Source organism: Onthophagus taurus, chromosome 5, assembly GCF_036711975.1.
Source record: "Onthophagus taurus isolate NC chromosome 5, IU_Otau_3.0, whole genome shotgun sequence".
Lineage (NCBI taxonomy): Eukaryota > Metazoa > Arthropoda > Insecta > Coleoptera > Scarabaeidae > Onthophagus > Onthophagus taurus.
In genome coordinates this window covers 12,222,592-12,235,384 of record NC_091970.1, presented here as the reverse complement: position 1 = coordinate 12,235,384, position 12,793 = coordinate 12,222,592, and the positions used below count along the sequence as shown (strand labels likewise).

Genomic DNA, 12,793 nt, shown 5'->3' with positions numbered 1-12,793 from the left:
AATTAAACCAAAATTTTCCGCCATTTTTGGAAGGGTGTAGCTCCTTAGGGGAGCCGAAGTCGCCCATAGTTTATATATCAAAGTACCCTTAAAATTCACTAAAGAATCACCCCTTGAAGTTTGTTGCAGTCATTCAGATACACCCTGTATATAACTACAAAGCAAAAATATATATAGTTCTGAAAATGTTAAAAACGAATTTTAAAGCTAAAAAAAATAACTTTAACAAAAATACTAATTTTCAAAATTCTTTGTATTTTAAATTACAGCTTATTTATCAAGAGATATTGAATATTAATGATTATTTATGGACAAATTATCCGAGCTTTGAGAACCTCATGAAGACGTATGAAGCATGATACAACATTTTACAATTAAGATTTTCGTTTTAGAATCGAACGTAGAATATCGCTACGTATAGATTATCCGCCAATTTCTGAACATCCTGTATGTATATACAGGATGTTTCTGTAAGTCGTGGCATAATTTTAATCACAGTCAAAAATTTTTCTTCGAAACCCATAACTAGCTAAGATTTAGGCCATCAAAGTTAAGAAATTTTTAAATATTTTCAGTATGTCTTAGAAAGATAAAATTTGGCAAACAGTGCAATGTTATCATGAGAAATTGTTTAAGATCACGTTTATAAGTATGCAACTACGGGATTAATGCTATACACGGCGTTCACAAGGGTTATTTCCTTAAAACTTTTTTATTATGTCGTAAAACCTTAAATTCTAAAATGATTCTAAAAGCCCATTTCATTTTAAAATTATTTTCACTCTTAGAAATTTTTAATTAGACGCATCGTTTTAGAGTTATTCACAAAAAGATACAACCTCGTTTTTGAGATACTCGTAGGCGTATAGCAGTCTATCAAATTATTATCCAACGTAGCGTAAAATATGGATTTTATTTAGTCCAATTATAAATATTTTTCAAATTAATGGTCATCAGTAGTACATTTTTCCATCATAGTACAGTTTTGCCATACTGTTCTTGAAACGGATGATCAGCAATTGCACTGTAATAATTGTGTAGAATAAATAATTTTGTGGAACCATGATTTGAAGCATCAATTAGAAGGGCTACAGATTTTGCTTCACGGAGATGCTCTTTTAGCTCAGCTATCGCCATAGGTGCTAATGCATTAACAACAATCGCTTCGGATTTAGTGCGAGCTCATCTGAATTTTTGCTCGAAACAAACTTGCATTAAGCTTGTCTCACAATCATGCTATGATTTTCCTGAACAGTATGATAAGCCCACGCACCCTCCGCAGCTGCAACCTCTAAATCTTTAGAAGGTGGAGAAAATTGCTTGATGCTGCGCTTTCATCTGATAATATATGGTTTTTTGATTTTAAATGTTGTTCAATGTCACTCCGTGTGCAACACTAAAGTTCGAACGGCACTTATCACAGGTTACATCTGAGGGAGTTTTATTAAGCTTTATAAACGGATATTTTGCTTGCAAGTTTGTATTAAATGTACACTTGCGTTTAGGCATTGTTAGAATAACTCTCACAAACAAACAAACGAAAGAGAAATATGACTAATAAGGTATAAATTAGATAGATGCTTAATAAGATTTACGCACGTTGCACTGGTAAGTTGGCAGCACTTATCTGTAACGGTAGTAGAAGCAACATTTGAAATAGAAAACTGTAATAATACAGTTTTCTGTAATAATAATATTGTAATAATCATTCTTTTTTTTAAGTTTTATATATGTAGTGTTTCGCTTGAATAATTCACCAAAACCCCACTAGTTCTTAATTAATTTATTATTTATTTCTATTAACATTTAAACTCATTTGATTAACTAATTTCAACACAATACGTCTTTACTGTTAACTCGTCTTCTAACTTCTGCCTGCTTCTCCACATCTTCCCTCATCTCACATCTGCTTCGGTCGATCGATCGACCCGAGCCCTTGACCGAGTACATTCGAAGGGTTTCGAGTATACCCGAATCTTTTCTACATATATTTATGAAAACGGGACGTTTTAGAGTTTGTTCGGGACAACGGGACCGGTAACATAAAAACGGGACAATCCCGTTCAAAACGGGATATATGAGGTGCAAGTAGACATATAGGGCTTTCGAGTAAAAATCACCAATCACCAAAATTCTTATTATTATTAACAAAAAAAAAATCGCAAAGTTAGGTGTAATTTTTGACCACTTTGTGTTGTTTGTGTTCTTTTTATAAAAAACGAAGTAAGGCACAAATCATTCGGGAAATACCTTTACTCGAAGCAGAACAGTCCGCAGAAACCGTTTCCGGTCATATCAACACATTTTGTTACCTTAATTAGCAGAAAACTTGGAACTACGAAATTACATGTAAATTATATGGAATAATAAATAAACCGCTGACATAGGCAAACACTCTAACATAAAAATAGTCCATGGCGCCATATTTATAAATAAAATATTTATTAAAATAAAATTTTAAGTATATTAAGCCCCCTAGTTACTAACGTTGTAATAATAATTTTTTTATTACAAATAAAAGTAATAAAAGAAATTAGTGGAACGAAAAATATAATATGACGAAACATTTCGTCGAAATCCATACAACCGTTAGCTACGCGGATTGATGAACTGGTTTGGCCAATAAACTTCCAAACGTAGCGGGTTCAAGCCGGATGAGAAGGATACTTCTTTTTACTTTTATGGAAAAGGCAGAGGCGGCGCTACCGGGGGGTGCAAGGGGTGCACTGCATCCGGGCGCCGCCTAAAAGGGAGCGCCGGCGCCTTTTAAATGTTTTCTCCAACAATATTTTATCTTTCTTTTGCAGTATTTAGACCTGTTAGCAGTATCTAGTCTTCAGAAAGCAGTATTTAGTCTCCACAAAACAATTTTAGTCTTTAGAAAGCAGTGTTTAGTGTTCCAGACGCTGCATTTAGACATGTCGGAAGTATCTCGTCTTCAGAAAACAGTATTTAGTCTTCTAGAAACAGTACCTAGTCTTCTGCCAACGTTATGTATGTTTTCTCCAACAATATTTTATCTTTCTTTTGCAGTACTTAGATCTGTCAGCAGTATCTAGTCTTCAGAAAGCAATATTTAGTCTCCACAAAGCAATTTTAGTCTTTAGAAAGCAGTATTTAGTGTTCCAGATGTTGTATTTAGACCTGTCGGCAGTATCTAGTCTTCAGAAAGCAGTATTTAATCTTCCAGAGCAGTATCTAATCTTCAGAAAGCAGTATTTAGTTTTTTAGAAGCAGTATCTAGTCTTCTGCCAACGTTATGTATGTTTTGTTCTTGATACTGACAGCTACTTCTTTCTGGGTGTCTATCATCATCTTTTGGGAGCCTTTTGGGATCCGTATAGATAATACGGAGCTTGTACCACCCAGTATCTCATTTCTGCAGCTGTTACTTTGCTTTTGTGCTTATCCTGCATTGGCAAAGTTTCCGTATTGGTGATTTCCTGTCCTCTGCAATAACAAGACAAGTCCATTGGTTTGTTGTTCATATTCTTCTCATTCTTTTATTGAACACATAAGTATTGCCATGAAAAATCATGTTTGGGTTATAATCAATTTTTTGTTTTCTCTGAACAGTAATTTCAGACTTCGTGTGGACTTTGAACAATGTAATTCCTGTTTTGCTATTCCCTTATGTTTGGTTTTCACCAGTATAATTCTTAAATTTTTGCTGAAGTATGGATTATGATTATTCCCGATTATTCCAGTCTTTTTTAAGTTTATTTGTTTGTTTATACAGGGTCATCCACGATGACCGTCCATTAGAACTTTACAGGGTTCTGGCCAAAACAAAAATTTGAAAATTCAGATGTAAGTATTATTAATTGCGTTCTCTTCGACTAAAATATTTTCAGATTTCTAGCATTTCCGGTTACACCGGAAGTCGCCACCTACTTTATTTTTTTAAATGGAACACCCTATATATTTTTACATATTTGGATTTGTCTGTTTTCAAGGTTTATGAATAACTTTACTTTTTGCAATTTGATTCCGCCGATCGAGGCATATTATTTATTTATTAAAATTATACAGGGTGTGTCAAATGTCTGGAATATAGCCAATAACTTCGCCATTTGTAGTTTTAAAGAAAAATGTTTCAAATACAAGTTTCTTTATTAACCATGGCGCATTTGTTGGCGATATTAGCTTGTTTGTATTGTTTTTTGTTTCGTTGCTATGGCAACGCATAAAAAAAAATCGAAAAAAAATGCGTTTTTTGAAAGTCTTAAATCAGCTAATTACAATCAAACTAGGCGCCGAAATAACGCCGTTGATAGTTTTAAATGTCAAAAAAATTACAGTTTCAACAATTATGACTAATTCATAATGTATGGTTAATGGTAGCTGTCTTCGACCATCAAATTTTTGGAAGGTTTTTAACACTTCCGGTGTTAAAATTTTTGTTTAATATTTTGTATCCGGGTAAATATGTATTATTGAACAGTGTACAATCTTCACTTTAAGTGCGTTTTGTATTACCTGCACCGTACCCATACATTATTAATGTTTGGATTCTTTGCCGTTCGCTTAATTGCGCCATATTTGTTTAAACTGTCACTTTTTTTACATTTAAAGCTGTCAACGGCGTTATTTCGGCGCCTAATGTGATTGTAATTTGCTGATTTAATATTTTCAGAGAACTTTTCTAGAATATCTGACAAATTTTGAAGATTCATAAACTGAAACTCCAACACTTTTTGAATTTTGTCTTTATTTTCACGAATAGTTCTCACATCGCGACGTTTACATGTAAAATTTTTAATGAGGAAACCGCGTAAATAGAGGGACTACCGAAATATACTACAAGTCTAATTTTCAATTTTATTAAGTTCACTCGACGTTTTTGTCGTTTACCGCTTGAGGTAGCATGCGCTGGAATACCCCAACCCGACCGTTTGAATAGCTATGTATATCTGTAAACAATGACGTTTGCAGGAAGTTTTGCACAAAGCTAGACTATCCTTGTGGACTTGTCGCAGTCTTTGTGGAAAAAATTGGGGTCTTACCTCTGAAAGACTGTTCTGGCTCTATGTGACTGTGGTTAGACCTATGATCACATACGGAGCAGCAGCCTGGTATAGAAAAGTCCGACAAACTTCAGTTATCAGTAAACTTTCACGAATTCAACGAGTAGCTGGATTGGCAATCTCTGGTGCGATAAGCACAACGCCAACTCTAGCAATGGAGGTTCTGCTTGGCCTATCTCCTCTGCATTTGCATATAGAGAAAGTGGCTAGAACAACCATTTACAGATTTAAGCAATATGCTCAAAACCGTTCCGACATGTCCTATCAATGGGCTACGGAAGACATTATAAGCACTGATACTGTGCTATCAATGCCGTCAGATTTGGCGGTATCACTGTCAGTGATTAATGCTCGATACCAGATGCCTGAGCGGCAGTCCTGGATCGAAAACGAAAATTCTCTGGTTCAGGCAGATATGTGCGTGTTCACAGATGGATCTAAAATGCCGGAAGGGGTCGGAGCAGGAGTATACTGCCAGACACCTCGAATTAAGCAAACCTACAGCCTGGGTACATACTGTACTGTATTCCAAGCGGAAGTATTTGTTATGGACATGGGTGCTAAAATCCTTCTTGAGAGAGGGGTGAAGAAAAATTATTATATTTTACAATTAACTTGTAACTACACACACCAACAAAATCAAAGACTTACGGCAAAAACACAAAGGAAGCTTGACTTAGAAAAAACAACTTCTCTTCACGACAACACAAACAACGCAGAAACTACTTACAGATCGATTAACTTCCCGTGAGACCTTTCCTACAAAATCAAAAGAATATTTCAAAGTAGCAATATAATAATGTCTTTCAAGAACAAGAACACCATTAGAAACTTGTTGGTTAACAACAAAGACTGAACACCTCTATTATCCAAGAGTGGAGTTTATATGTTGCAATGTGATACATGTTCAGCAACATATATAGGTGAAACTGGGAGAAGCCTGCAAACCAGAATTAAAGAACATAAAGTCAGCCCAAAATCCGTCTTCGGTAGACATTTAACCTTCAATAACCATGTGTTTCAAGAAGATAAAAATATTGAACTTCTACACCAATTAGAAAAGTGCAACTTAATGGAAATGATCGAATCTTACGAAATTAATAGCTTTATCACGAACAATCAAAATATTATCAGTTTGAACGAACAAATTATTCCCAATACCAAACCGCTGTATTTATGCCTGAAGAATCCATTTCCTAAACTAAATAAATAATAATAATAATGCCATATGGTAACGAACTCCACCGAATGATCGTTGCCCGGTTCCCGATCCTACATGGGAAGAAATTACAAAACATACTAGACCAAAGAAGATCTATATTTATCAACAACCGATTGTCAATAGATACCATCAACAGAATTAAACGAGAGGTGGAGGTGGAACTGAGAATGAGAACACGAGAGGAGATTGATGGGGGTGGGGAAGGGGTGGAAGAAGAAATAGAACCGGAGCCGAAGGGAAGACTAGAAGAAGAGTTTATCGTACAAAATATGCAACGGGATGGGGCAGACCCAAGATCAAAACCGCACATCCCAAAAATTATATTTAAGCCAACTACGAATGCGATAATTGCAGAGACCAACGATATAATCGCAAGAAGAATCAACCATGAGACGACAATTCAACAGCTGCACAATTTGGTGTATGCGGGTGCATAGACGGTGATTTTAATTAACCAACCGGAATGTGTTGGGACAGAAAGTGAACAAAAGTGTACAAAACCCAAACTGCCGGCGTGGGAGAGGAGGATGGTGAACAGAATAGACGCAATAAGGCGAGAAATAGGCGTATTATCGCAAAGTTTGAGACCTGAAGCCAGCAAAAAGGTTAAGAGTAAAGTCGTAGAGCGAATGAAGTCGAATGACCATCCTGACGCCACGGCAGTCTTGGACCTAATGAAACAAAAACTGGCGGTGTATGCGAAGCGTTTAAAACGGTACAAAATCAGTAATTTAAGGAGACAACAGAACAAGCAGTTTGGCGCAAACGAAAGACTTTTTTTATAGAAGCCTGAACGACAACCAGGTGGAACGGGGCGACCAGTTAAACAAACCGCCAACAGCTAACTCAGTGCGGGACTTTTGGAGTGGGATATGGAGTGCGCCCGTAGAGCATAAAAGAAGTAAATGGTTGACCGAAGAGAAAAACAAAGCGTCAAAACAGAAATCGATGCTCAACTGGGAAATAAGGGAGGAAGAGGTGAAGAAGGCTGTACAGAAGACCCACAACTGGAAAGCGCCTGGCCCGGAGAAGGTGCAGAATTGTTGGTTTAAGAAGTTTGTAGCCGTTCATGGACATTTGGCAAAATGCTACCAAAGACTCCTTGAAAACCCAGTTGAAACACCAATATTTATGACAACGGGTAATGCTTACCTCCTTCCAAAGGGCGACTCGTATACCGATGACCCGCGGTGTTATAGGCCAATAACTTGTTTGCCAACTGTTCAAAGTTTTTATAATTTAAGTTAATTAGTCGGCCGTTCCGTATTTTATTCGTTATTGTTATTCAGTTGTTCTCACGAGTTGTTGTAGTTGACATCAAAAAGCGTAATAAATCGTTCTGTGTAATTTTCGTTAAAAAGTAGTTTCAATCGTGTTAATACACACGTTCGATAGAAGCACTTCGGCTTTTATTTGCTATTCGAAGAGATACTTCTACTTATTCTACAAGAACAGTAAGATTTTTCCTTTTTGACAGTTTTTTTCTAACCCCCGCGTTTTTAAGTAACTTTCTATAAGCGTCTCAGATTTTTCCCGCGCCGGTCTCGACTATTTCTTAACATTTTTTGGTCCTTCGAGCCGGATATAACCGGAAGTGCGGAGAGAAGGCCGAGATTTTTTGAGACGTTTTGAGTATTTTTCGATTTTTCATTTTCGTTATTGTGTGTTTACGTTACCATGGCGACCGCTCATGAAATTGACTTAAACCCGATTTTCGAACGGCAAAATGACATTCACGGGTTAATTTCTCGGACAATAGATAATTTGAAAAAGCTCGCGATCGCTAAACGTACTCGCGGGAACTTTCAAAGTCGTTTGGAACGACTTGAGACTAATTGGGATCAGTTTAATAATGCTCATAAACAATTAATTCAGTATCGCGACAAGTATTCGGATACGATATATTTCACCGAGGACATTTTTTCTGAATGTGAGGAAGCTTATTTCGATGCTAAGGGGACATTGCTTGTTTTATTAAATCCTCTTCCGCTGTCTCCGACCCCGGAAGTTGATACAAAACTAGTTTCAAACGTCAGTCATTCGTCATCGCGTCGCGTCATTTACCGAAAATTGATCTTCCAACCTTCGACGGTAAATACGCCAATTGGGCTCAATTCCAGGACTTGTTTTCTACAATGGTCAATGACAATGAAGATCTTACCGATGTCGAACGTCTTCAATATTTAAAAATGAGTTTGACCGGTGAACCCGCTCAGTTATTAAAAAACATTTCTGTTACCGGTGATAACTTTTCAAGATCGTGGCAAATATTGATTGACCGGTATGAAAATCGACGGTTATTAATTGAGAGTCAATTATCGATTTTATTTTCCGCGCGTGCCGTAAAGAGTGATTCTTCTAGCGAACTTAAACGTCTTGTCGGGGAAATTAAAGAAGCTTTCGGTGCCTTAAAAGTATTGAAATGTCCGATTCAGCATTGGGACTATATTCTCGTATATTTAATCGTACGAAAATTAGATACAGACGCCGTTAAAGAATGGGAGATCGATTGGAAATCATCGCGATCCGTCAACGTTTGATGAGCTTGAGGACTTTCTGATGAACCGTATTCACACCTTGGAAGCTGTCGAAAATCTTCAATCTAGCCGTAAAGTGCATTCCATTTCAACGGGTTCTAAAGTCTCTAGTGTAAAAGCTCATAATGCTTCTTCTCCTGTAAATGGTTGTGTTATGTGCAACTCAGCGCATTACATTTCATCATGTCCGGCTTACCTTTCAAAAAGCCCGGCAGAACGGCAGGATTTTGTGATATCCCGAAAATTATGCTTCAATTGTCTTGGTTCACATACCGTCAACAAATGTCGCGTTTCTAAACGATGTCGCGTTTGTCGCAAATCTCACCATACGTCTCTTCACGACGCGCCACGACGCTCAACTTCAACTAGAATACAATCTTCAGTTGAACCTTCAAAGTCAGGAACAGTTTTCGCGCCCATACAAGAACAACCGAGCATCACCGCTAATGACTTAACCGTATCGAATCATCTTTTACATTCGCACCACATTCATGCTCCGGTACTGTTGGCTACAGCTTTAGTACGAATTGAATCATCGCGTGGACATTCCGTCATCGTTCGAGCCCTTATTGATCAAGGATCCGAAGTTTCTTTCATCACCGAGTCACTTGTACAACAGCTTCAACTTCCGCGAAAATCAGCAAGTATTCTTATTTCCGGAATTGGTTCACAACGTACAAGTATTTCAAACGGAATTGTTACAATTCAATTAAGTTCGCAATTCAATCCATTTCTTTCATTCAACGAAGAAGCGTTAATATTGCCGAAATTAACCGCTTATTTACCTCAAAAATATTCTGCTCAGTTACCGATTGAGCTACTGAATTTACCGTTAGCCGATTCAGATATCTCATCATCAAAAAGAATTGATTTGATTCTTGGTGTGAGTTTATATTCTAAAATTCTTCAAAATGGTGTTAAACGAAGTAGTGATGGTTCTTTGATTGCTCAGCAAACCGCGTTTGGATGGATTCTTTCCGGCGTACTGTCGAATCAATCACAATCAAACTTCAACCCGTATGGATTTCAGTGTTCGATAGATCGTGAATTCGCGGATTTAATGCAAAAGTTCTGGATGATAGAAGAAGAATCAAGTTCTAAGCCGTGTTTATCTACCGACGAAATTGATTGTGAAAAACATTGCGTCAATTCACATTCGCGTGAAAGCTCTGGACGTTTTATTGTTCGTTTACCATTTCGAAAGTCTCCGCGTGAATTGGGAAATTCTTATATGATCGCTGTTAAGACTTTTTCTCGTTCCGAGTTAAGATTCGCGCGGGATGAAAGCTTCAAGACAGCGTATAGCAAATTTATGCGCGAATATCTTGATTTAAATCATATGCGTCCCGTTACAGTGCCAATCGAATCACCCAACTTCTATCTTCCGCATCACGGGGTGATTCGCGAATCTAGTACGACTACTAAGCTTCGTGTCGTGTTTAACGGATCACAAAAAACATCATCTGGATTATCGTTAAACGATTGTCTTCATACTGGTCCGAAACTTCAAAGTGAACTTGTTGATGTTCTTCTAAGGTGGAGACGCCATCCCGTCGCGTTTGCGTGTGACTTAGAGAAAATGTATCGACGTTCATCAAGATGATTGGCAGTTTCAACGAATCGTCTGGCGTGAAAATCCTTCGGAACCTCTTCTAAGTTACGACCTGACAACGGTAACGTACGGACTTTCATGCGCGCCGTATCTCGCAATTCGTTGTATTCGACAGTTAGCAGAAGAACATGTTGAAGAGCAGCCTCTCGGTTCTTCTGCTCTTTTTCGCGACACTTACGTGGACGATATCATTTCCGGTGCTAATGACATTGATGAAGTTCAAGAATTAATCTTTCAATTAAATCGAGTTTTAAAGGCGGGCGGTTTCCTAGCACGAAAGTGGATTTCAAATGTTTCAGAAGCGCTCGCATATGTTCCTTCAGACCTTCTATCCGATACAGAAGCGTTGCGTGTTCAAGATGACAATTCCCCTCGCGCATTGGGTATTCTTTGGAACAATTCGACCGATGACTTTCTATTTTGTTTCAATAATGACGATTTTGACTTTCGGGAACTTACTAAGCGTAAAGTTCTATCATTCATTGCGCGTTTATTCGACCCCCTCGGGTGGCTTTCTCCGATCATTGTAACTGCGAAGATTTTTATGCAAAATTTGTGGACGTGCAATCTCGAATGGGACGAAATCCTTCCGCATGACCTTTCTCTTCAATGGAACGAATACATTAAATCTTTTCAGACCTGTCCGGTAATTCGCATTCCGAGATGGCTTGGAATTACTCGCGATTGTTCTTCGATTGAATTGCACGGGTTCGCGGATGCTTCGACTAGTGCCTTTGGTGCGGTAGTGTATCTTCGCGTTTCTAGAGCTGATGATGTTCGCGTTTCTCTTAAACGCGTAACCATTCCGCGACTTGAATCGTGCGCCGCCGTGTTGTTAGTTCGGTTGATAAAACGCGTTCGGGCAACACTGGATGTCAACGAAGTTCCAACTTTTCTATGGAGCGATTCTACGGTGGCACTTTCCTGGATCTGCAGTCCTTCAAGATGGAAAGATTTCGTCCGGAATAGAGTAACAGAAATTCAGGAGCTTTCTCATGTTCATTGGCGCTACGTTCCGACGAAAGAAAACTCAGCCGATTTGTCTTCCCGTGGAGTTTCAGTGACGAAACTTGAAGCCGAAACGTTATGGTGGAATGGACCGTCTTGGCTTCGCTCACCACCCTCAGAATGGCCATCTCTTCGGACCAATTCGGATGCCAAAGAAATTCCAGAAGCACGTTCTATCCATACATCCAACACCGCAACTGCTATGAAAAAAGGATGGGATTTAAAGTTGAAATATTCGTCGTTGAACAAGCTTCTGCGAGTCACTGCTTGGTGTAAGAGATTTTTTCATAAAGTAAAGACTAATTCAAAGTTTTCAGACATACTTTCTCCTGATGAACTGAACGACTCTTTAATGTTCTGGATGCGCGAGTGTCAACAACTCCATTTCTCGGACGAAATTCAAATTCTAACGGACGGCCGTGTAGTGCCGCGTTCAAGTTCTCTTTTCCGACTTTCTCCGTTCATAGACGGTAAAGGTTTTCTACGAGTGACCGGGCGCCTTCGATTTTCAAATTTGGATTGGAATGAGAAGCATCCAATCATCCTTCCAAAAGATTCGCCAATTATGATTCTTCTGATCGACAAACATGGAGGAACTCAACTAACTTTATCTTCAATCCGACGCCATTTCTGGATCGTTGGAGGGCAAGTACCTGTCCGTTCGTTCATTCATCGATGTATGATTTGTGCGAAACAACGAGCAGTCATCAGCCAGCAGTTGATGGACCAACTTCCGCCTTCAAGAGTCATATCATCCCGCCCGTTTCTACACACCGGTGTTGATTACGCCGGACCTTTTCATTTGAAGCATCTTCGAGGACGTGGTAGTAAGACGTATAAAGGTTATCTTATTCTGTTTGTTTGTTTAGCCACTTCAGCCGTCCATTTAGAAGTGGCCACAGATTATTCAACTTCAGGATTTCTTGCTGCGTACAAGCGATTTTCCGGAAGAAGAGGTATCAGTGAATGCCTCTACAGCGACTGTGGCACGAATCTTGTTGGAGCTGACCGTGAGCTGCGTTCCATGTTTTCCGCAGCGTCCAAAGAATGGAAAGAAATGGCTAGTCTCTTGAGCGGCGACGGCACCCGATGGAAGTTCAATCCTCCCGGAGCACCACATTTCGGTGGAAAGTGGGAGGCCGGAGTAAAATCCGTTAAAGGCCATCTTCGAAAAATTGTCGGATCGACAGTTCTTACGTATGAAGAATTCAACACCGTTTTGATTCAAATTGAGGCCGTGCTAAATTCAAGACCTCTATGTTCAATATCTGACGATCCGAACAATTTTGATGTTCTGACTCCGGCTCACTTTCTCATCGGTAACGCTCTCGCCGTTGTTCCGGAACCGTCCGTCTTCGATGAAAAGATATCGAGACTCTCTCGATGA

General features: G+C 38.7%; 1 protein-coding gene across 1 annotated transcript; it reads left to right on the top strand.

The window, feature by feature from the left end:
* The first annotated feature begins 8,384 nt into the window (after positions 1-8,384).
* On the top strand, positions 8,385-12,793 carry LOC139429812 (uncharacterized). Its single transcript, XM_071196029.1, has 3 exons — positions 8,385-8,663; positions 8,728-10,311; positions 10,361-12,793. The coding sequence occupies exons 1-3, from the start codon at positions 8,385-8,387 to the stop codon at positions 12,791-12,793; spliced, it is 4,296 nt and encodes a 1,431-aa protein (XP_071052130.1).